Source organism: Hyperolius riggenbachi, chromosome 3 (assembly GCF_040937935.1).
Source record: "Hyperolius riggenbachi isolate aHypRig1 chromosome 3, aHypRig1.pri, whole genome shotgun sequence".
Lineage (NCBI taxonomy): Eukaryota > Metazoa > Chordata > Amphibia > Anura > Hyperoliidae > Hyperolius > Hyperolius riggenbachi.
In genome coordinates, this window is record NC_090648.1 from 339,892,451 (window position 1) to 339,915,428 (window position 22,978).

The following is a 22,978-nucleotide window of genomic DNA, read 5'->3' on the forward strand; positions in this document are numbered from 1 at the left end:
ACAGGTGCAGTGACTGGTATATAACACTGCTTGCGGTCATGCAGGTAGGTAGGTAGGTGCACTGAACAGGTGGGTATGCAATGATTGGTATTACAAATGTGCAGCTGCCTGTCACACACACAGGTTCCGTGAACAGGTGCAGTGACACTGCGTGCGGTCATGTAGGTAGGTAGGTGCACTGAACAACAGATGGGTATGCAGTGATTGGTATTCCAAATGTGCACCTGTCACACACACACAGGTACCATGAACAGGTGCAGTGACACTGCGTGCGCTCAAGTAGCTGGATAGGTGCACTGAACAACAGGTGGGTATGCAATGATTGGTATTACAAATGTGCAGCTGTCACACGCACACACAGGTACCGTGAACAGGTGCAGTGACACTGTGTGCGGTCACGTAGGTAGGTAGGTGCACTGAACGACAGGTGGTTATGCAGTGATTGGTATTACAAATGTGCAGCTGTCACACCCACACAGGTACCGTGAACAGGTGCAGTGACACTGCGTGCGGTCACGTAGGTAGGTAGGTGCACTGAACAACAGGTGGGTATGCAGTGATTGGTATTACAAATGTGCACCTGTCACACACACACACACAGGTACCGTGAACAGGTGCAGTGACACTGCGTGCAGTCACGTAGGTAGGTAGGTGCACTGAACAGGTGTGTATGCAGTGATTGGTATTACAAATGTGCACCTGTCACACGCACACACAGGTACCGTGAACAGGTGCAGTGACACTGTGTGCGGTCACGTAGGTAGGTAGGTGCACTGAACAACAGGTGGGTATGCAGTGATTGGTATTAAAAATGTGCACCTGTCACACACACACAGGTACCGTGAACAGGTGCAGTGACACTGCGTGCGCTCAAGTAGGTGGGTAGGTGCACTGAACAACAGGTGGGTATGCAATGATTGGTATTACAAATATGCAGCTATCACAAACACACACACAGGTCCCGTGAACAGGTGCAGTGACACTGTGTGCGGTCACGTAAGTAGGTAGGTGCACTGAACAACAGGTGGGTATGCAGTGATTGGTATTACAAATGTGCAGCTGTCACACCCACACAGGTACCGTGAACAGGTGCAGTGACACTGCGTGCGGTCACATAGGTAGGTAGGTGCACTGAACAACAGGTGAGTATGCAGTGATTGGTATTACAAATGTGCAGCTGTCATACACACAGGTACCGTGAACAGGTGCAGTGACTGGTATATAACACTGCTTGCGGTCATGCAGGTAGGTAGGTAGGTAGGTGCACTGAACAGGTGGGTATGCAATGATTGGTATTACAAATGTGCAGCTGCCTGTCACACACACAGGTTCCGTGAACAGGTGCAGTGACACTGCGTGCGGTCATGTAGGTAGGTAGGTGCACTGAACAACAGATGGGTATGCAGTGATTGGTATTCCAAATGTGCACCTGTCACACACACACAGGTACCATGAACAGGTGCAGTGACACTGCGTGCGCTCAAGTAGCTGGGTAGGTGCACTGAACAACAGGTGGGTATGCAATGATTGGTATTACAAATGTGCAGCTGTCACACGCACACACAGGTACCGTGAACAGGTGCAGTGACACTGTGTGCGGTCACGTAGGTAGGTAGGTGCACTGAACGACAGGTGGTTATGCAGTGATTGGTATTACAAATGTGCAGCTGTCACACCCACACAGGTACCGTGAACAGGTGCAGTGACACTGCGTGCGGTCACGTAGGTAGGTAGGTGCACTGAACAACAGGTGGGTATGCAGTGATTGGTATTACAAATGTGCACCTGTCACACACACACACACACACACACACACACACACACACACACACACACACACACACACACACACACACACACACACACACACACACACACAGGTACCGTGAACAGGTGCAGTGACACTGCGTGCAGTCACGTAGGTAGGTAGGTGCACTGAACAGGTGGGTATGCAGTGATTGGTATTACAAATGTGCACCTGTCTCACACACACACAGGTTCTGTGAACAGGTGCAGTGACACTGCGTGCAGTCACATAGGTAGGTAGGTGCACTGAACAACAGGTGGGTATGCAGTGATTGGTATTACAAATGTGCAGCTGTCACACCCACACAGGTACCGTGAACAGGTGCAGTGACACTGCGTGCGGTCACGTAGGTAGGTGGGTGCACTGAACAACAGGTGGGTATGCAGTCATTGGTATTACAAATGTGCACCTGTCACACAAACCGGAAGTCACTGAATGTGCTGGGCCTGGCAGTGGCACAGTAGGAATTACCAAGGCTGTATATGCAACACAAGTGTCTGTGGGACACACGCACAAAAAAAAAAAAAATAGATCACAAGAACAACATTAGCTCTCAAAAGAGCTGTTGAGGATGAGGAGTGTTTTTTTTAGCAATAAGATCAGCAAGAAGGAGCAACCTAACAAGCCTAACACAAGAACCTAACTAAGCTTTCCCTATGTCAGCAGCAAGGTTCTCTCCCTTCTCTAATTACTGCAGCCACACGAGTGAGTGCCCAGGGGGGCCCAGAAGCCACTTTTTTTCCGCTCGATTCTGCACTCTATTATCTTATCTTCGCTCGTTTTTCTTATCTTTTTCCATTCACTTCTATGAGAAATTGAGCGCAGAATCGATTGGGAGTAATATCGGCCATGAGGGATTTTATCAATCTGATCCATCACGGAAAATAGCATTATGCCTAGTAAACACCATACAATTTTCTGTTCGATTTTTCTATTTTCTGTAATTAGATTATTTTCTGTAAAGTACTGGTAGAGTATGGTCATTATCTCTGGTGCATTGTCTTCTGGTTATCTCCTGCTGAGTAGAACAATGCCTAATTGTTAGGCCGATAGATGGTTAGATAGATAATTTCCAACATGTTGGAAATTATCTACCTGGCAGGTAAATGTAACAGAAAATCTTAAGGTGGCCATACACTGGTCGGTTTGCCATCAGATTCGACCAACAGATAGATCCCTCTCTGATCGAATCTGATCAGAGAGGGATCGTATGGCTGCCTTTACAGCAAACAGTTTGTGAACCGATTTCAGCCTGAAACCGTTCACAATCTGTTGTGGTGGTGCTGCTGCTGCTGCCCCCGCCCGCATACATTACCTGCTCCGCCGGCGCGACTCCAGTCCCCCGGTCACCGCTGCTCTGTCTGCGCTCTGGTCTCCAGGTCCGGCATGCCTCACTTCTTGTAGCCCGGCAGGAAGTTTAAACAGTAGAGGGCGCTCTACTGTTTAAACTTCCTGCCGGGCTAGAAGAAGTGAGGCATGCCGGACCTGGAGACCAGAGCGCAGACAGAGCAGCGGTGACCGGGAGACTGGAGTCGCGCCGGCGGAGCAGGTAATGTATGCGGGCTCTATTGCGTCGGTCGTCGGGCACTCGAACGGCGCTAGCGATGCGCTCTTTACCCGCGGGCGATCGACGGTTATTTTCCGCACGGCGCGATCGACGGGATCGGACGAAATGGATCGAAATTCGGCGTGTAGAGTGAGCGATTGGCAGCAGATTCGATCCCAGTGATCGAATCTGCTGTCGAAACGGGCGCAAATCGGGCCAGTGTATGGCCAGCTTTATGCTGGGCATACACGGGTCGATCCAGCGGCCGATTAGCCGCCGGATCGACCCTCGCCGCGTCCCTGCGCGTGCGCACGGATCGATTCGCGCTCGTCCCCGCCGGCGGTCCTTATCAGCCGCTCGATTCCCTGCCATTGTCCGCCGGCAGGAATCGAGCGTGCGCGGATCGAGCGGCATGATCGGGCCAGCTGAATATTATCAGCTGGCCGGATCAGCTGGTCGATACACGGTACAGAAACGTACCATGTATCTCCAGCATTACAGAAAATTGTATGGTGTGTACTAGGCATTAGATTTTCTATTACATTATTTTCTGTAGAGTATGGTCATTATCTCTGGTGCATTGTCTTCTGGTTATCTCCTGCTGAGTAGAACAATGCCTAATTGCTAGGCAGATAGATGGTTAGATAGTTCGATTTTGAGCCATTTAAATGGCTCGATAGCTAATTTGCAACATGTTCGATCTCCCGCCCGATCGTTTCTGCGCTCGATTTTGCATGGGGAACAATGGGAAAAGATAAGAAAAATGAATGGAAGATAAGAGAATCAGGCACGGAATTGAGCGGGGAATCGATCGGGCAGGAGAATCGAGCCTCAAAAACGTACCATGTATTCCCAGCATAACAGAAAATCTAACAGAAAATTGTATGGTGTGTACCTAGCATTAAAGAGGAACTTCAGCCTAAACAAGGCACCCCTGAAAGCCGGCACCTGTCACTGCTGCACGCAGGTGCACTAGCGGCTTTCCACTTGGGCTCCGGCGTGAATAGTACATGCGTGGTTTTGGCCACAGTGCTGCAGCTCAGTTTCAGGGTGTTGGGAATCTTCTTATAGCCTAGGCCATCTTTATGTTGACAACAATTCCTTTTTTAAGATTCTCAGAGAGATCTCTGCAATGAGGTGACATGCAGTGACCACTGAGTATGAGAGAATATGAAATTAATAAAACTAGATTCAACACACCTGTTCCCCATTCACACCTGAGACCTTGTAACACTAACTGGTAACCTGGGGGTAGAAAATATATAATTGGGCAGAATGTTGACATTCTTCACTTAGGGGTTGACTCACTTTTGTTGCCAGAGGTTTAGACAGTAATGGCTGTGTGTTGAGTTATTTTGATGGGACAGCAAATTTAAGGTGGCCATACACTGGTCGATTTGCCATCAGATTCGACCAACAGATAGATCCCTCTCTGATCGAATCTGATCAGAGAGGGATCGTATGGCTACCTTTACAGCAAACAGATTGTGAACCGATTTCAGCCTGAAACCGTTCACAATCTGTTGTGGTGGTACTGCTGCTGCTGCCCCCGCCCGCCCGCATACATTACCTGCTCCGCCGGCGCGACTGCAGTCTCCCGGTCACCGCTGCTCTGTCTGCGCTCTGGTCTCCAGATCCGGCATGCCTCACTTCTTCTAGCCCGGCAGGAAGTTTAAACAGTAGAGGGCGCTCTACTGTTTAAACTTCCTGCCGGGCTAGAAGAAGTGAGGCATGCCGGACCTGGAGACCAGAGCGCAGACGGAGCAGCGGTGACCGGGAGACTGCAGTCGCGCCGGCGGAGCAGGTAATGTATGCGGGCTCTATTGCGTCGGTCGTCGGGCACTCGAACGCCGCTAGCGATGCGCTCTTTACCCGCGGGCGATCGACGGTTATTTTCCGCACGGCACGATCGACGGGATCGGACGAAATGGATCGAAATTCGGCGTGTAGCGTGAACGATTGGCAGCAGATTCGATCCCAGTGATCGAATCTGCTGTCGAAACGGGCGCAAATCGGGCCAGTGTATGGCCTGCTTTACACTCTTACAATGACTACCTTCCATTGTATCAGGCAGGGGCATAGCAATAGACCCTGCAAGGGATGCCTCCGCAGGGGGGCCAAGAAGCCACAGGGGGGGCCGTGGGGGGAAAGTGTGAGAGACTGACAGCTAAGGGCATGGAGAAAAAAAACGTATTCTGTTCTCGCACCATTGTTATATTGACTGCATGTGTCCATCACACAGATAAGGACTCATACACACTTTGGAATTTGTACACTGTCCCTGCTCCCTAGGGTTCGTAAAAAATATCTGTTTCTCACTGCTACAAAGTTCTGAGGACTTCATGTACAACCTTACAAACAAAGTTTGTACAACATTTTGAAAAATGGTTGTAGACTTTTCCCTTTTCAGCAATCACTCCGAAAAGGATTCCTAGATTCTTATCACACACAGGTTAATGACCTTATGGCTTCTAATTACTTTTACAACACAGTGGAATGGAGATTGATGTCTAAAGGTGCGTACACATGCACTACATCCGCCAACGACGGGTCTGTCAGACCATCCTGCTGGGCGGACTTTCAGGCGACAGTAGCGAGTGTGAACGCACTGTCGTCGGACTAATAAGGCTGTTTCTGAAGGATCCGCCGGGCGGATCGCTCAGAAACCGCCTTATCAGTCCGCCGACAGTGCGTACACACGCGCTACTGTCGCCTGAAAGTCTGCCCAGCGGGAGGGTCTGACGGACCCGTCGTTGGCGGACGTAGTGCGTGTGTACGCACCTTTACTGTTGCTTCTTCATTGAGAGCTTGTGTCTCATACTGAGTCCAAGTTCTTGTAATAACAGTATCAATCAGTGACATTCTGAATGTTTTGCCAAAGTTACAGTAAATACTATATCTTATGTTCAGCATTTCATTGTTGTTCCTCCATATAGCATGTGCTCTCATGTAGTAAAATAATAAGGCTGTGTGTGTATGTATCAGGGCCGGTTCTAGCCAGGCACATATGAGGGGGCAGACAGAAATTTGCAGGGGGCATGAAAAAACCCTGCGCAAAATGGGCGTGGTCATGCAACAGACCGTGGGCGTGGTCATGGGTGGGGCCAAATATACATGTCATGACCTTACAGTGGGGTTAAAGGTCTGCCGGGGAAGTTTGAGCTCTATCCCCAAAAATATACAGCACAGACAAAAGTTTGGACACACCTTCAATGACAGTGTCTGGTGAGGCGGGAGGCAGATAGCAGAGGACGCAATTATCTGATTAATTTGCTAACTGGCACAGCAAACTGCCACAGACAGTGACTGGTGAGACGAGTGGCAGATAGCAGATGGCGGGCAGACAATGCCTGAAGCAAGTTATTCAGAAGTTGTTACAGCACGTGTGTGCTGTCTATGAGAGGAGTCTCAGGACGCAATTATCTAATTAATTTCCTAACTGGAACAGCACACTGCCACAGACAGTGTCTGGTGAGGCTGGTGGCACTGGCAGATAGCAGATGGCGGGCGCCGCAGCGGACAATGCCGGAAGGCAGCAAGATATTCACAAGAGCACGTCTGCTCTGCTCTCTCCGAGAGGAATCTCAGCTCTGACGTAGGCACAGCGGCGGGAGCGGGACCTTAAGAGGCCGCCCCGCATAGAGGAGGAGTCGACTCTCTCAGAGGAGCAGAATTCCTCTTTCTCTGAGAGAGTCAACTCCTCCTCTATGCGGGGCGGCTATTAATGTCGCCAGACTCGCCACTGCCTTCTTCTCAGCCTGAAAGCAGAGACTCCTCTCGGAGAGCCGCCGGAGGGAGAAGCGGTTATGTGACTGATCACATGACTGCTCTGCGCTCCACGTCATGGACCAGGAAGCAGCCGCAGCGGCAGAACGAGAGCGGCTCTGATTTGAGGGGGCAACGAGTCTGTTTGAGGGGGCTCTGCCCCCTCTCGCCCCCCCCCCCCCCCTAAAGCCGGCCCTGGTATGTATGTACTGGGAGCAGAGCTGCAACGAGGGACTTGTCAGCTGCAAGGGGCTGGAGGAAGCCCCGGGTAAGTAGATCTGGGGGTAGCATAGATTGCCTGACATATCCTTTAAATCTAAGTGTTTTTATCTGCATGGAGAAAACACACTGGTCCTCAGTTTTCCTGTGCAGAAAGCGAGGGGGGTGGGGGGGCCCATCCAAAGTTTCACAGGGGGCCCAGTGATGTCTAGTTACGCCCCTGGTATCAGGGTTGTCCCATGAAAATATATCATAAAATATTTACAAAAATCTAAGAGGGGTAGATAAAATAAGTGTTTCTGAAACCAGGTTAATTAATGAAAAAGAAGGTATCCTAAAAAATGTACTATATTCTACTACATGTCACTACAGTGCCACTATGATGCCTCACTTTTATTTGTAGCGTGTATCTTTGATTTTGGTAGAATTCTTTTGATATTTGAAAAGTAGTTTTAACAGCCAAACCCCAAAAATGTACCCATGAATGACGAGATAGTGTTTGTGTTGGTGAATTAGGGTGGGTGGTGGATGTCTTGTGCTTCCTCTCCATCTCACGCTGCGGCCTCCATGAGAACGATATCCTGCAGCTACTGAGAAAAAATGGATACAGACATCAGTATGAAGTTACACCACAGCACTGGGCTGTATTCCGATCAGCAACATCCAAATGGATTCGGGAGAAACCAGATGGGTTACTACATATTTATCCACAGTCTTTTCATGATGCAGTATCACACCTTCTACTTGGTAAGCATTACAACAGCAGCTACTGCTTAGCTAGTAGTTCTTTTTATTTTTAAAAGTAGCAAGAATATTTAGAATGCAACTGATGGAGATTCAGGACTTAAAGAGAAACTCCGACCAAGAATTGAACTTTATCCCAATCAGTAGCTGATACCCCCTTTTTTGTAGTATATACAGGCGCTGATCCAATCTTTATCTCATGTGTATGTTCCACCAGCTGCTCAGGATCAACCACATCCACAATCGGTTCCAAGAAAAATTGCATACAAATCCACAGCGCTTGGTACTCAGATCGGCATCTGCAGTAACCCCACAGTGCTCAAAATCATGTTTCCATAGTGACCATCACCAGAAATAAATCGAGAAAGGTAATTTCTCCATCCAAGAAACATATAAACATTTATTAGAAGCTGAATCTACATCACATATACAATGACTTACTTCCAGGGTCCTTTTGACAGGGACCCTTAGTAGTTAAACGCATATAGTGTAACCCAGTACACATTTAAAATCCAAAAACGATCTCATATAAGTTGCCCAGTCTCCAGTTGCTACCGGTTTCGGCCTTGCGCCGTCATCAGGGAACCTGATGACGGCGCAAGGCCGAAACCGGTAGGAACTGGAGACTGGGCAACTTATATGAGATCGTTTTTGGATTTTAAATGTGTACTGGGTTACACTATATGCTTTTAACTACTAAGGGTCCCTGTCAAAAGGACCCTGGAAGTAAGTCATTGTATATGTGATGTAGATTCAGCTTCTAATAAATGTTTATATGTTTCTTGGATGGAGAAATGACCTTTCTCGATTTATTTCTGGTGATGGTCACTATGGAAACATGATTTTGAGCACTGTGGGGTTACTGCAGATGCCGATCTGAGTACCAAGCGCTGTGGATTTGTATGCAATGATACCCCCTTTTACATGAGAAATCTATTCCTTTTCACAAACAGACCATCAGGGGGCGCTGTATGACTGATATTGTGGTGAAACCCCTCCCACAAGAAACTCTAAGTATGTACTCCTGGCAGTTTCCTGTCTGTGAACCTTGCTGCATTGTGGGAAATAGCTGTTTACTGCTGTTTCCAACTGACAAAAAAACATGCAGCAGCTACATAACCTGCCAACAGTAAAAATGTCACCATGTAATAAATGTCAGAATGTAAATCAGGGATTTAAAAGATTTTACAGTGGGCAAACACTGACTAAATCATTTATACATAATTATTGTAAAAATGAAGCACTTTTTTATTACATTATTTTCACTGGAGTTCCTCTTTAAAGGGAAGGTCCAAGCAAAAAAAAAAAAAATTAGTTTCACTTACCTGGGGCTTCTACCAGCCCCATGCAGCCATCCTGTGCCCTCGTAGTCACTCACTGCTGCTCCAGTCCCCCGCTGGCAGCTTTCTGACCTCGGAGGTCAGGGCCGAATTGCGTACATTTTTACACATTCCCGCTAGTGCAGGAACATTAACACATACATTTTTACGCGTTAGTGGTGCAACACGTAAATTTTTGTTCCTGCACTAGCTGGAATGCGTAAAAATGTATGCAATGTGGCCCTGACCTCCGAGGTCAGAAAGCTGCCAGCAGGGGACTGGAGCAGCAGTGAGTGACTACGAGGGCACAGGATGGCTACATGGGGCTGGTAGAAGCCCCAGGTAAGTGAAACTCATTTTTTTTTTTTGCTTGGACCTTCCCTTTAAGTCAACATGAGGCACAAAAAAATCCTTCTACATGCGTTACAGTTATGACCTTACATCACACATGCCCGATTCACCTGAATTTTATTGTTTGTGTATAACAATCACCTTCAGTGTAAATGGAAACTCGGCACCACTTGCCACTATGAGTGTGGCAACTGGGACCTTAGTTACAAATGTATAAAAGGTTATATAGAAAATGTAAAATGTAAAACCCTCTTGACTGACAGCAGAATGCTGAGCATGTTTATGATTGATAACACATGGATTCTGCTCACTAGGAGAATAGCCTCTGCTTGCTACCATGGCTCACACAGACCATCCTGGTGACAAGTAAAGTCATACAAGCTCGTACCAATCTCCTACATCGGAGGATTGACTTTTCCCCCTTCAGAATGACCTAGCTAGCTATTTCCTGTGCAACAGAAACATATTGTATAACTATCTAAACACATTGAAAATGACTGCTCCAACTCTGGCTTCACTTCTTTGTACTCTGGGTGGGGACACATGCCAGCTGATGTAGAAATCCAATTGGATCCCTGAAATCTCCAAGGTCATGATGAACACTGTGTACTGTCTTCCCTGGATGGCAATTAGTGCCCAAATATTCAGCACACCTGAATTTGGCCATACAATCAATCATTGTTGGGTCAAGCTAAACCAAGCTTAACCAAATTATAGAACAGATCAGAGCCACCAGGAAGGATGAAATACACCAAAACAGTTTAAAAATGTGAGTTAGTGGTGGGCTTACCTCCCCATTGACAACTCGGATTATAAAATTCAGGAAAAAAAAACTATTGCAGACTCCACAATGCAACACGTTTTGCTAGATTGCTTCTCAGACAGTTTAAAGGGGCAAATGATATGAGATCTAAGCGAGCACTTAAACAAATGTAATTTACAATATTCTGGCTAATGTGGGCTTTTGCCTAATTCAAATCTTATAATCACTTAGTATATGAATTACTTCTCCTTATTTTTTTATCTTCTGAATAAAAAGCACTATAAATAATGAAAAAATAATATCAGAATCTAGTTAATTTGGGCCAACTTTTTTTTTACTTTTTGGACTTAATAAACTGGGGTTAATAAACAAAAACAAACTTGTATTTTAACATGTACAGATAGCGCATGTTAAGATAACTAGCATTTACACAATTTACACAGCGACTTAAAGGGAATGTCCAAGGTACTTTAAATAACAAAAAAATCTACTTACCCAGGGCTTCCTTCAGCTCCTGGCAGCCATCCTGTGCCCTCGCTGAAACTCTGCATCCAGCCGGTGGCCCGGTGGTCCCCTCAGGTGCAGATTTCGACCTCACCAGGTTGGCATCTTTTCCGCCTGTGCGAGAGCAACTCGCAGTTCTGCTGACAGCATCTGGAGTGTACTTCGCAGTGCGGCGAGGGCACAAGACGGCTGCCAGGGGATGGAGGAAGCCCCAGGTAAGTATATTTTTGTTTTTTAAAGTACTTTGGACATTCCCTTTAAGCAAATTGCGTAATGTGTTATAAACATGCAACACTTAAATTGCATAGCGATGTAAGTGGTGCATGTATATAGGTCGCTATGCAATTTGCTTAAGTTGCTACGTAATTTGTGTAAGTGCCGGTAATCCTAATTTGTGCTATCTGCCCATATTACGGTTAACATTCTTTAGTGAATCAACCTTATAGTGTCCTGTGTGATGAAAAGGTATTCTATAAATAGGGCTCAAATCAATAACTTCAATGAGACAGGTAAGTTAGAATTTGCATAGGCTTTGTGAAAGTTTATTTTATAATTGAATTAGCTGGTAAATATGACGTGGCAACAGGAGACTCAAATGCAGCAGGTCTTTTCTCACCTGGAATTGCATCAGGTCCCAGGGGAGACGGCTTATGAGACACTGGTGAGTTTATTGCAACAGAGTCAATGTAGATTATTGAAGCACATGTATGGTAACATATTACATGTCTGCTGGTTCCATTCTTATTGGCCCACCTTTACTGAAAAGTAAAAGGAATGTATAAAAAAGTAGCAGTTTGCAAACCTGGCTCTGGTTAAAGATAATGTTAGGGTATGAATGTATCCCAGTCCTGAGCAGGCACTTAGTGGCATAGTTTGCTTTTTTTAATCCCACCCTAAAAAAAATATGTATAAAGGCCCATACACACGTCGGATTTTAGCGAACTACCCGTCGTTTGAACGTTCCGTCGTTCGGACGTTTCCGCGTCAAATCCGACGTGTGTACAGACTATCGTTCGGGTGATAAGACTGGTTACCAACGATCCGCCGTGTGTATGGGCCTTAAAGGTGGACACACATGATACAATAAAATTATCCAATTTAACAGCAATTAGATAAAAACAATTGTTTCCACTGAAAAATCGAAAGCTTTTTTTAATTTTTTAAAATTCTGATTGAATGAATACTTTTTAGATTTTTCTCGATTGGGGTGCTGGAAATTTCTGACCAATTTTTTTGCAAGATTGTATGTTGTGTGGTAGATTGACAATTTCATAATGTAGATATGAATTTTTTTTAGAGTTTTTAACCATTTTTTTTTCATTATTGGGGAAAAATGTAACACATGTGGTATATTGGTCAGCTTTTTTCAAATGTTACAATTGATCAGAAAAAATGATTGTAAATCTTGAATTGAAAAAGAAATTTAAAAAATTGTATGACGTTTGTCCACCTTAAGCTTGATTAGCTGGTGTCAAATAAATCACTTTTATGAGGGCCACACGTGCGGTGATAAAATCTATAGACTTCTAGTATATTTTATTTCTTTGACATATCAACTGTAAATAGAAAGGTTTAATAATGATTATTTCTATTTGATCCGACATACATTTTGATTATTTCTCCACAGAAGTTTTTTTATTCTTAAAGTATTACTGTAGGTGGGTAGGGGGATAAAGAGTTGAACTTACCTGGGGCTTCTAATGGTCCCCCGCAGACACTCACAGATGCTCCTGTCCCCTCCTCCGGTTCACTTCTGAAATTTCCGATTTTAAAGTCGGAAAACCACTGCACCTGTGTGGCCGTGTCCTCGCTCCTGCTGATGTTACCAGGAGCGTACTGCGCAGGTGCAGGCCATACTGGGCCTGCGCAATACACTCCTAGTGACATCAGCGAGGGCACGGCCGCGCAGGCGCAGTGGTTTTCCGACTTTAAAGTCAGAAATACCAGAAGTGACCCAGAGGCGGGGATCGGTGAGTGGCTGCGCGGGCACAGGACGTCTGTGGGGGACCATTAGAAGCCCCGGGTAAGTTCAACTCTTTCCCCCCCCCCCTACCCCCCTAAAGTACTCCCTTAAAGCAGCAATTGAAACAATTGTCATGTACGTGACCATGTTTGAAGTACTCATCTGGAATCTGTGCAGCACAGACTTTCAGAGCTACAAGGTAGCGTCGTCTCAGACAACTGTCTGTGTCCTGTACATTGTAGCCTGAATAGCCAAGTAGCAGCAGTCTCGTTCATGCTGCCTGCACAATGTAGCTATAATTATAACTGAAATACTGTTTATTATTCTGTGTATGACTCTTGCTCGTTCTGACCATTCCTCTGTTCTGTGATTCTGTACTTCTGCCCATCTGATCTTGTTGCTGACTCTGCCTGTTTATACCTTCCTGCCTTTGCCTTCTGATTTGGTACTGTATCTGTCTGTCTGTTGCCAACTCGGTTAGTCTGACTACTCTACTCTCACCAGAGGGCCCTTGTCTCTGGTGAGAGGCTCTGTACTGTTAGTGCCCACCAGCTCCTCTGGTGAGGTATCGCTAACCTATCAGTACTACTGTTGCACCAAGCACTATACTTGCTATACATTAGCTGCCTGGTATACTTGTATTGTTGGTTATTCTGCAGATCCCCAAATAATCAGGTATATATCTGTATTATAGGTGATACTGCAGATCACCTGATAATCAGAACTCTGTTACTTGCTGACACTTATCGTTACACCTGCACAATGTAGCCTGAATAGCCGAGTAGCAGCAGTCTCGTCCATGCTGCCTGCACAACGTAGCCTGAATAGCCAAGTAGCAGCAGTCTCGTCCATGCTGCCTGCACAATGTAGCCTGAATAGCCGAGTAGCAGCAGTCTCGTCCATGCTGCCTGCACAATGTAGCCTGAATAGCCGAGTAGCAGCAGTCTCGTTCATGCTGCCTGCACAATGTAGCCGGAATAGCCGAGTAGCAGCAGTCTCGTCCATGCTGCCTGCACAATGTAACCTGAATAGCCGAGGAGCAGCAGTCTCGTCCATGCTGCCTGCAGAATGTAGCCTGAATAGCCGAGGAGCAGCAGTCTCGTCCATGCTGCCTGCACAATGTAGCATGAGTAGCCGAGGAGCAGCAGTCTGGTCCATGCTGCCTGCACAACGTAGCCTGAATAGCCGAGGAGCAGCAGTCTCGTCCATGCTGCCTGCACAAGGTAGCCTGAATAGCCGAGTAGCAGCAGTCTCGTCCATGCTGCCTGCACAATGTAGCCTGAATAGCCGAGTAGCAGCAGTCTCGTCCATGCTGCCTGCACAATTTAGCCTGAATAGCCAAGCAGCAGCAGTCTCGTCCATGCTGCCTGCACAATGTAGCCTGAAAAGCCAAGCAGCAGCAGTCTCGTCCATGCTGCCTGCACAATGTAGCCTGAATAGCCGAGTAGCAGCAGTCTCGTCCATGCTGCCTGCACAATGTAGCCTTAATAGTCAAGTAACAGCAGTCTCGTCCATACTGCCTGCACAATGTAGCCTGAATAGCCGAGTAACAGCAGTCTCGTCCATGCTGCCTGCACAATGTACCCTGAATAGCCGAGTAGCAGCAGTCTCGTCCATGCTGCCTGCACAATGTAACCTGAATAGCCAAGTAGCAGCAGTCTCGTCCATGCTGCCTGCACGATGTAGCCTGAATAGCCAAGTAGCAGCAGTCTCGTCCATGCTGCCTGCACAATTTAGCCTGAATAGCAGAGTAGCAGCAGTCTCGTCCATGCTGCCTGCACAATGTAGCCTGAATAGCCAAGTAGCAGCAGTCTCGTCCATGCTGCCTGCACAATGTAGCCTGAACAGCCAAGTAGCAGCAGTCTCATCCATGCTGCCTGCACAATGTAGCCTGAACAGCCAAGTAGCAGCAGTCTCGTCCATGCTGCCTGCACAATGTAGCCTGAATAGCCGAGGAGCAGCAGTCTCGTCCATGCTGCCTGCACAATGTAGCCTGAATAGCCAAGTAGCAGCAGTCTCGTCCATGCTGCCTGCACAATGTAGCCTGAATAGCCAAGTAGCAGCAGTCTCGTCCATGCTGCCAGCACAATGTAGCCTGAATAGCCGAGTAGCAGCAGTCTGGTCCATGCTGCCTGCACAATGTAACCTGAATAGCCGAGTAACAGCAGTCTCGTCCATGCTGCCTGCACAATGTAGCCTGAATAGCCGAGTAACAGCAGTCTCACTATTCTCACTAGGGTGATTAGCAGATGATTCTCGGTAATCGCTGAAGTTATAATTTAATGGCAGTGATCTCACTGCCATGATTGCCGCAGATCATGGGCGTTCCGCGATTAACGGCAATCATGAAACGTGTTACCTGCAGCATTTTGCCACGATTCTCAAATGATCGCAGTACATTCCTAAAAAAGCACTGATTGCGATCGTCCGGAATCGCTTTTTAAGTATGAATGGACTCTCAGAACGGGCCTCATTTGACACTGAAAAGTAACATTTGGTGTCTCAGCTCACTAAGCTATCAGGCCCAGGCTTGGCTCACATCAAAATGCAAAATGGACATATTTTTATCCATTTTGCCGGATCGGAAGCAATGCAAAAACACAGATGTCAACAGATCCTTTGTTATTAATAGCATCCATTCACATATGTCAGTTTCTCCAGACTCCAATGGACCACAGTGGACCACCAGAGCACATACTGTGCTGTCCGATCCAGCTGGCTGTTGGGAGATCCGGCTCAAGTGTAAACTGAGCCTAAAGGGGCCCATGCACTTGCTGATTTCAGCGATCGATCGTTTCTATAGAATCGATTGATCAGAAATCGATGATTTCAAATCAGCCAATCGATCGATTTGTGATCGATTTCAATTGTTTTCGCTGCTGCTGCCATAGAGTTGCATTGAATCTAATGGTGCAATAATGCATTTAGATTGATTTTCAATAGATTTCATTCTGAAATCTATTGGAAATCTGTTCCTAGTGTGTGGCACACATCAGATAGATTCCTGTCAGATCCGACTTGAGAGGCATCTGACAGAAATCTATCTGATGGTCGAATCTGCTGCACATCTATAAGTGCATGGCCAGCTTTACATAGTGTATTTAGAATAGAGTAAAACCTGAGCTATGTTTGGTGTTTTTTTTACTGTGTTAATTTCTTGCCTGAACTGAGTTTACTCTTTGCATTCATCCAGCAACTGAGCAGAAAGGGATCTTCATTTAACGTTTCAGCGTGTCATGTAAGATCATTTAATAACCTTGTACTGCTTTGCAGGTGTTGCCATGCCAATCAGTGAATGTCTGGATAGTTCTTTTTATACCACAGTGGACCATAAAAGAAAACAATATCATCAGCTTCTTCTCAGACACTTCCAACAGAAAGATCTTTCCCGACAAGTATATGAAGAGGTGCCCTGGCATTTGAAGTTGAGTGGCAGACTGAATGAACTGTGCAGATTTCTTCTGAATAAAAGGTATCTTCAGTACCTCCTCACTATCAGATAACATTTGTGTCAAAGTGGGATGAAAATCAAATAAAGCTTGCCCTGTGATATTACATCCACAGTGGCTGGATAATGTACGGGTTGAAGAGGAACTTCAGCCTAAACAAACATATTGTCATTAAGTTACATTAGTTATGTATATATATATATATATATATATATATACATATATATATATATCCCTCTTGATGAAGCCCAGAATGGAGGGCGATACATGTTATAGAGGCTGGCGTGGGATGTCACCCCGGCAGGCTGAAGCAGAAAGCGCTAGCTACATCACGCTAAGACGCAGTGCGGACTTGGTTACCAGGAACAGAGCTTGGTAGCCACCTGGATACCTTTTAGCTTGACCAGAGCACTGGCACATTTGGTGGTGACAGTGTGGAAAGGCACCGTGTTCACTTTACCATTGTTGACACAGCATGTGGCGAGTGACACATATCGCTATCCTGTGTTGTACAGCCACATATTTCATAAATGTCATATTTATTTCCTTTTAAACAATACCAGTTGCCTTGCTATCGTGCTGATCCTCTGCATCTAATACTTTTAGCCATGGACCCTGAACAAGCATGCAGCAGACCAGGTGTTTCTGACATTATTGTCAGATCTGACAAGATTAGCCACATGCTTGTTTCTGGTGTTATTCAAACACTACCGCAGCCAAATAGATCAGCAGAGCTGCCAGGCAACTGGTATTGTTTAAAAAGAAAATAAATATGGCAGCCTCCATATAACTCTCACTTCAGTTGTCCTTTAAGTATGTTTGCAAGACAGCTCGTTACCACAAGTCCGCCAGAGTCTTTGATTGGTCAGGTTCATATGTGATTGAACAGCAACTTGCATTCACGTGTTTGAGTTCCAGGTGGTACACAACATAGTATGAACTAAGCCAAATGGTGACATTTGGTATTAATTATGCAATGAGTCCAGTTGTATCTCTTACTGGTTTATTTGCTTTACCATTACAAATGTATTTTGAAACTTGATGGTTTGGCATAATTCCCTAAGTATCATTATTTATTTGTATGTCAGGACATTATCTCTGATTTGTAAGAACATGAAGTATGGATGTCAGATGAAGATGGACATGATTCAGTTCTTGCAGATCCTGGTCCGCTCAGGAAAGGATCCGGCAGTGGAATGCCTAATGATGTTACAAAGCTTAACAGGTGATATTGAGCTGTCATGCAGATCTTTTAGGCCCTGTTTCCACTATCGCGAATCCGCATGCGTCTTGCGTATGCGGATTCGCATAGACAATATAAGTGAATGGGCCTGTTTCCACTTATGCGTCTTCGGGAGCATTTTATTGTGCAGAGAAAATCTGCACGGAACACCCTGCAGAATTCGCCTGCGTGTGGAATGCAGGCGAATCGCACACAATGTATTTAATAGGGAAATCGCATGCGTTTTCCCCATGCGGTTTTTGCCGCGAATTCGCATAGGTACCAATGTAAATTCACACAGGCAGTGACATGGTTAAAATCGCATATACCCTCACCTAGGCGAATTCGCATGCGAATTCGCGGCAAAAAACGCATGGGGAATCGCATCCGCATGCGATTTCATCAGCGGTGGAATCCAGGCGATAGGCCAGTACATTTACAAGCAAAATAATCACTCAAAATAAGTTGTTCATGATTAACTTAATTTCAATATTACTTTTCTTACCTTAATTATATTACATTTTATCTCTTTGAATGCTTAAAAATGTAACATACTGTAGATCAGGTGAAACCAGAGAAAAACAGGTGAAAAAGCATTGTGAATCAAGCCCAATCTATTACTAATAAAATAAAATCAAGTGCTAATAAAATCCAGCAGGTGGCAGCACAACATAAAAAGTAGATTCAAGTGCAACATAGAGGTAATTGTGCTGTGATTTCATGCTAAATGTCACTAGACTCTGTCCAGTATCAACCTTTCTGATATTCCAGTCAACTTCAATATTCCTTAAGGTGGCCATACACTGGTCGATTTGCCATCAGATTCGACCAACAGATAGATCCCTCTCTGATCGAATCTGATCAGAGAGGGATCGTATGGCCACCTTTACTGAAAACAGATTGTGAATCGATTTCAGCCTGAAACCGATCACAATCTGTGGAGCTGCCGCTGCTGCCGCCCCATGCATACATTACCTGCTCCGGTCGGCGCGAGTCCCTGCTGGCTTCTCCGCTCCAGCCCCGCCACGCTCCGGCTACTGAACTTCCTGTCCAGGGGAAGTTTAAACAGTAGACGGCGCTCTACTGTTTAAACTTCCTGCCGGGACAGGAAGTTCTGTGTAGCTCTGGAGCACGAAGCCCGAAGCGGAGAAGAAGACCAGGGGACTCGCGCCGGCTGGAGCAGGTAATGTATTACCGCTGTATTGCGTCAGTCGTCGGGAATTCGAACGCCGCTAACGAGGCACTCCCGACCCGCCGGCGACCGAGAAAATTCTTCCGCACGGATGGGTCAGCGGGAATCGATCGCTCTGTCAGCGGTGTGCGCGGCTATTTCACAGCCGTTTCGATCACTGTGATCGAAACGGCTGTATATCGGCGGGAAAATCGTTAGGTGTATGGGCCCCTTTATACCTAATTCAGTGTGAAGTTCCTGCAGCAGGGTGCAGCTCATTCATTGCCTCACCTCCTTTTTGCCATGAAACAGAACCTGCTGCTTGGCTGGTAGCCGATCATCATGTCTGTATAGCATTAAGTTCCTAAACTGCCTCTGAAATGATGACTGAAATGATGTAATCGTTTCAATCAACAATCGTTTAAAATTTAGCTGTAGACAAAGGATTTTTTTTCTTACTCTTCATGGAGGGTTACAGGGTGGGTGAGCCTTTGTCTAATATTTTGTGTGATAAAACACATCCTTCTTTTTGTTAAAATTAACATTGGCAGATATCACTGCTTCACTCCAGTCTAGACTCAAATACGCTACTTTTCCATTGCAGAAAGCGGAGCTGATTTAGCCAGCTGGTGCAGTGCATTGTGCCTTTCTGCAGAGTGCTTGAAACATGTTGGTAAGACTGCTGATGCAATGGTCATATTGTCATCTATAGAGCATGTCCTGGTAAGTGCCCATCACAAAGATTCATATCAGGATAACCATGTGTTGTATGCAAAGTTTTGTTAAATTGGTAGATCCCATTTCACAAGCATGCTTGACAGGGCGCCTTTGACGTGGGAGACCAGAGTTCAAATCGTGGCAAGGGTCAGTACCTATTCAGTAAGCAGTCCTTGGGCAAGACTTCCTAACACTGCAGGGAAGCCCCTTAAAGAGACTCTGTAACGTGAAAAAGATCCCCTGGGGGGTACTCACCTCGGGTGGGGGAAGCCTCCGGATCCTAATGAGGCTTCCCACGCCGTCCTCTGTCCCACGGGGGTCTTGCTGCAGCCCTCTGAACAGCCGGCGACAGGCCCGACTGTTATTTCAATATTTACCTTTGCTGGCTCCAGCGGGGGCACTGTGGCTGCTTTCCGCTCCGAACTACACGGAAATACCCGATCTCAGTCGGGTCCGCTCTACTGCGCAGGCGCCGGAAACTTGCACCTGCGCAGTAGAGCAGACCCGACGGCGATCGGGTATTTCCGTGTAGTACGGAGCCGACAGCCGTCAGAGCGCCTGCGCAGGAGCCAGGAAGGTAAATATTACGTCACGGCTGTACGGAGGGCTGCAGCGAGACCCCCGTGGGACAGAGGACGGCGTGGGAAGCCTCATTAGGATCCGGAGGCTTCCCCCACCCGAGGTGAGTACCCCCCAGGGGATTTTTTGAGGTTACAGATCCTCTTTAAGCAAGCCCTTGGTGGCTGCAGCTCTTGAGCGCTATGAATCCAACAGGAGAAAAGCGCTATACAAATTTTTTTTTTTTTTTTTTAATAATCGTATAAAATTTGTAGGGCTTTGGGCAGGCATCAAAATATGCTGCTTGTAATGCTTATGTCTGATCTGATTTCCTATCGAATTTTCAAATGATTTTTCATAGAAATGAATGGACAATCAATCGAAAAATCGATCGGAAATCGGATCAGACATGTTGGAAATAACTGATCTGACAGTAAATCTGTCAGAAAATTATATCATGTGTACCTAGCATTAGTAACATAAGACATTGGAAGCCTTTTAAAATCTTAAAGGAGTACTTCAGGAAGTGCTAACTATTCCATCAGTAACCTTTTTGTTATTTGCTAAAAATGCATTTCTGCTACTGAAAACACTGTGTAACATGGGATGAGTTTAGTGGACTTTAACCACTTGATGACCGCAGTGTTAAACCCCCCCTAAAGACCAGGCTCTTTTTGGCTGAACTGGGCATGCTTTTCAGCCTCCTGCACAGCCCAGCTAATAAGTATGGCAATCGGACTCACCTCCTATTTTTGTCCCTAAGGGGACATGCTGCCGGAGGGGTCCGATCGCTCCTGTCACTTTTTTTTTTTCTTAGCCTGTATCAGCCTGTATCAGGCTCTCTCTTTCTCTCCCTCCCCCCTTCCCTTCCCTCCTCCCGTCCGTGCATTACACTGAACAGGACGGCGATCCGTCCTGTTCCGCCTCTCATAGGCATCAGCTTATGAGAGGATGGCGATCCCCGGCCAATCAAAGGCCGGGGATCGCTGATCTCGTACAGCGCTGCTGGAGACCGCAGCGCTGTACGCTTGTAAACAAAGAAGATTTCTTTCCCCTTTCGTTTACAAGCAGCCTGCTAGCCATGATCAGCGGCTAGCAGGCTATTTACGGAACTCCGCTCCGTGAATGGGCAGGGAACGCGCGCGGCCGTTCCCTGGGAAACTGCAGCCCCAGGACTTGTCGCCAATTGGCGTTAGGCGGTCCTGGGGCTGCCGCCCCGGTCACACCCATTGGCGTGAGGCGGTCTTCAAGTAGTTAAAGTGTACCAGAGCTGAAAAAATAAAATTTTATACATACCTGGGGCTTCCTCTAGCCCCATCCGCTTGGATCACTCCCACACCACCGTCCTCCGCTGCCCGCAACTTCGGGAACGGCGTTCCGTCACTTACGTCAGTTGGAGCCACTCTACGCCAGAGAAGTGCGTCCTCTACATATCTCTCCAGCGGCTGCTGAAGAGATACGCAAACAGCGCACTTCTCTTATGTCAGACTGGCTCCGACTGACGGAAGTGACGGGACCCGGTTCCCGAAGCTGCGTGCAGTGGTGGACGGCGGAGTGGGAGCGATCCGAGCGGATGGGTCTGGAGGAGGCCCCAGGTATGTATAAATCTTTTTATTTATTTTTTTCAGCTCTGAGTCCCTTTAAGAAGCTTTTTTTTTCTACAGCCCTTTTTGTGCGAATAATTAGAGGCGCAATTAAATATAACACTATTGTCTCTCAGGGCTGGTGCACACCGAGCGGCTTTTTGGGCGTTTTCAGATCCGCTTGCGGCTGCGAATCTGCTTGGTCAATGTATCTCAATGGGGTGGTGCACACCAGAGCGGCAGGCGTTTTGCAGAAACGAAAAATGCCTGGGTGAGGCATTTTTTGGATTTCGGATGCGTTTCTGCCTCAATGTTAAGTATAGGAAAAACGCAAACCGCTCTGAAAAACGGCACTTCAGAGCGGTTTTGCAGGCGTTTTTGTTACAGAAGCTGTTCAGTAACAGCTTTACTGTAACAATATATGAAATCTACTATACTGAAAACCGCAGCAGCAATCTGCAAAACGCTAGCAAAACGCCTCATAAAAATAAAAAAAAGCGTTTAAAAATCTGCTAGCATTTTGCGGATCTGCTAGCGGTTTTGGTGTGCACCAGCCCTCAAACTGTAATACAAACAGTATTTCTTTGCTCAACTTTTGACTCAGGCTTGTTTCACATTAGGTCTGCTGCCCTGTATTTTTCTGCAGTGGGCCTCAGTGGACAAACAGGCATGCAGAAAGGGCCTGTGCTTTCCTATTTGCCCTTTCACTTATGTTCTTTCCATTTCTGATGCAGTCTGTTCTGAAAACATCCGACCAGAGCAGTGGACAGTGTTGCCATTCATTCACTAAATGGCGTGTATCCACTTAGGAGTGGCAACAGACGCTGCAGTGGACCATAGCACCTCCCTGGAGCAATTCAGCATTCTGTATAATGCGCCTCAGTAATACAAACGACTGCAATGTTTCATACATACAAACAAAGTTGTCTCCATGTTCAAAATATACATTACTGATTTTTTTTTTAATTGCTTATTCTTGTTCAGACATGTTACAGTATTGTATAAACTGTTGAAAGTAGTTTACAACAAATTAAAAACACACTGAAAACAACCATTATACTGTACTATATTTCCAAATACTGTGTTGTCTGAAAGTAACTCATTTATCTAAGTTTCATTATGTAATAACACATAACACATGGCTCAAGTTACAAACAAGTACAGCTTGCAAATACCCTGTTTGTAAGTAGGGAACTGCCTGTATTGCTTATCACTGCTATAGTGACTGACTGTAGCCCTCTTCAAGCTGGAGGATAACAGCAGGGAAGAAATCAGTCTGGTCTAGTGCTGCCCTCTA

At 46.3% G+C, this 22,978-nt stretch overlaps 1 protein-coding gene across 5 annotated transcripts in view; it reads left to right on the forward strand.

Annotated features, from left to right (window-relative positions):
- Positions 1–22,978, forward strand: part of LOC137563881 (putative tetratricopeptide repeat protein 41) — a 110,539-nt gene that overhangs the window by 48,236 nt on the left and 39,325 nt on the right. For 4 of the 5 annotated variants that reach the window (XM_068276923.1, XM_068276922.1, XM_068276924.1 and 1 more), the window contains 4 exons: positions 7,854–8,084; positions 16,255–16,453; positions 17,519–17,655; positions 19,428–19,546. In XM_068276923.1, the coding sequence (XP_068133024.1) occupies positions 7,854–8,084; positions 16,255–16,453; positions 17,519–17,655; positions 19,428–19,546 (686 nt within the window). The remainder of the gene's footprint in view (positions 1–7,853; positions 8,085–16,254; positions 16,454–17,518; positions 17,656–19,427; positions 19,547–22,978) is intronic. The other variant, XM_068276926.1, reaches the window with a different exon arrangement.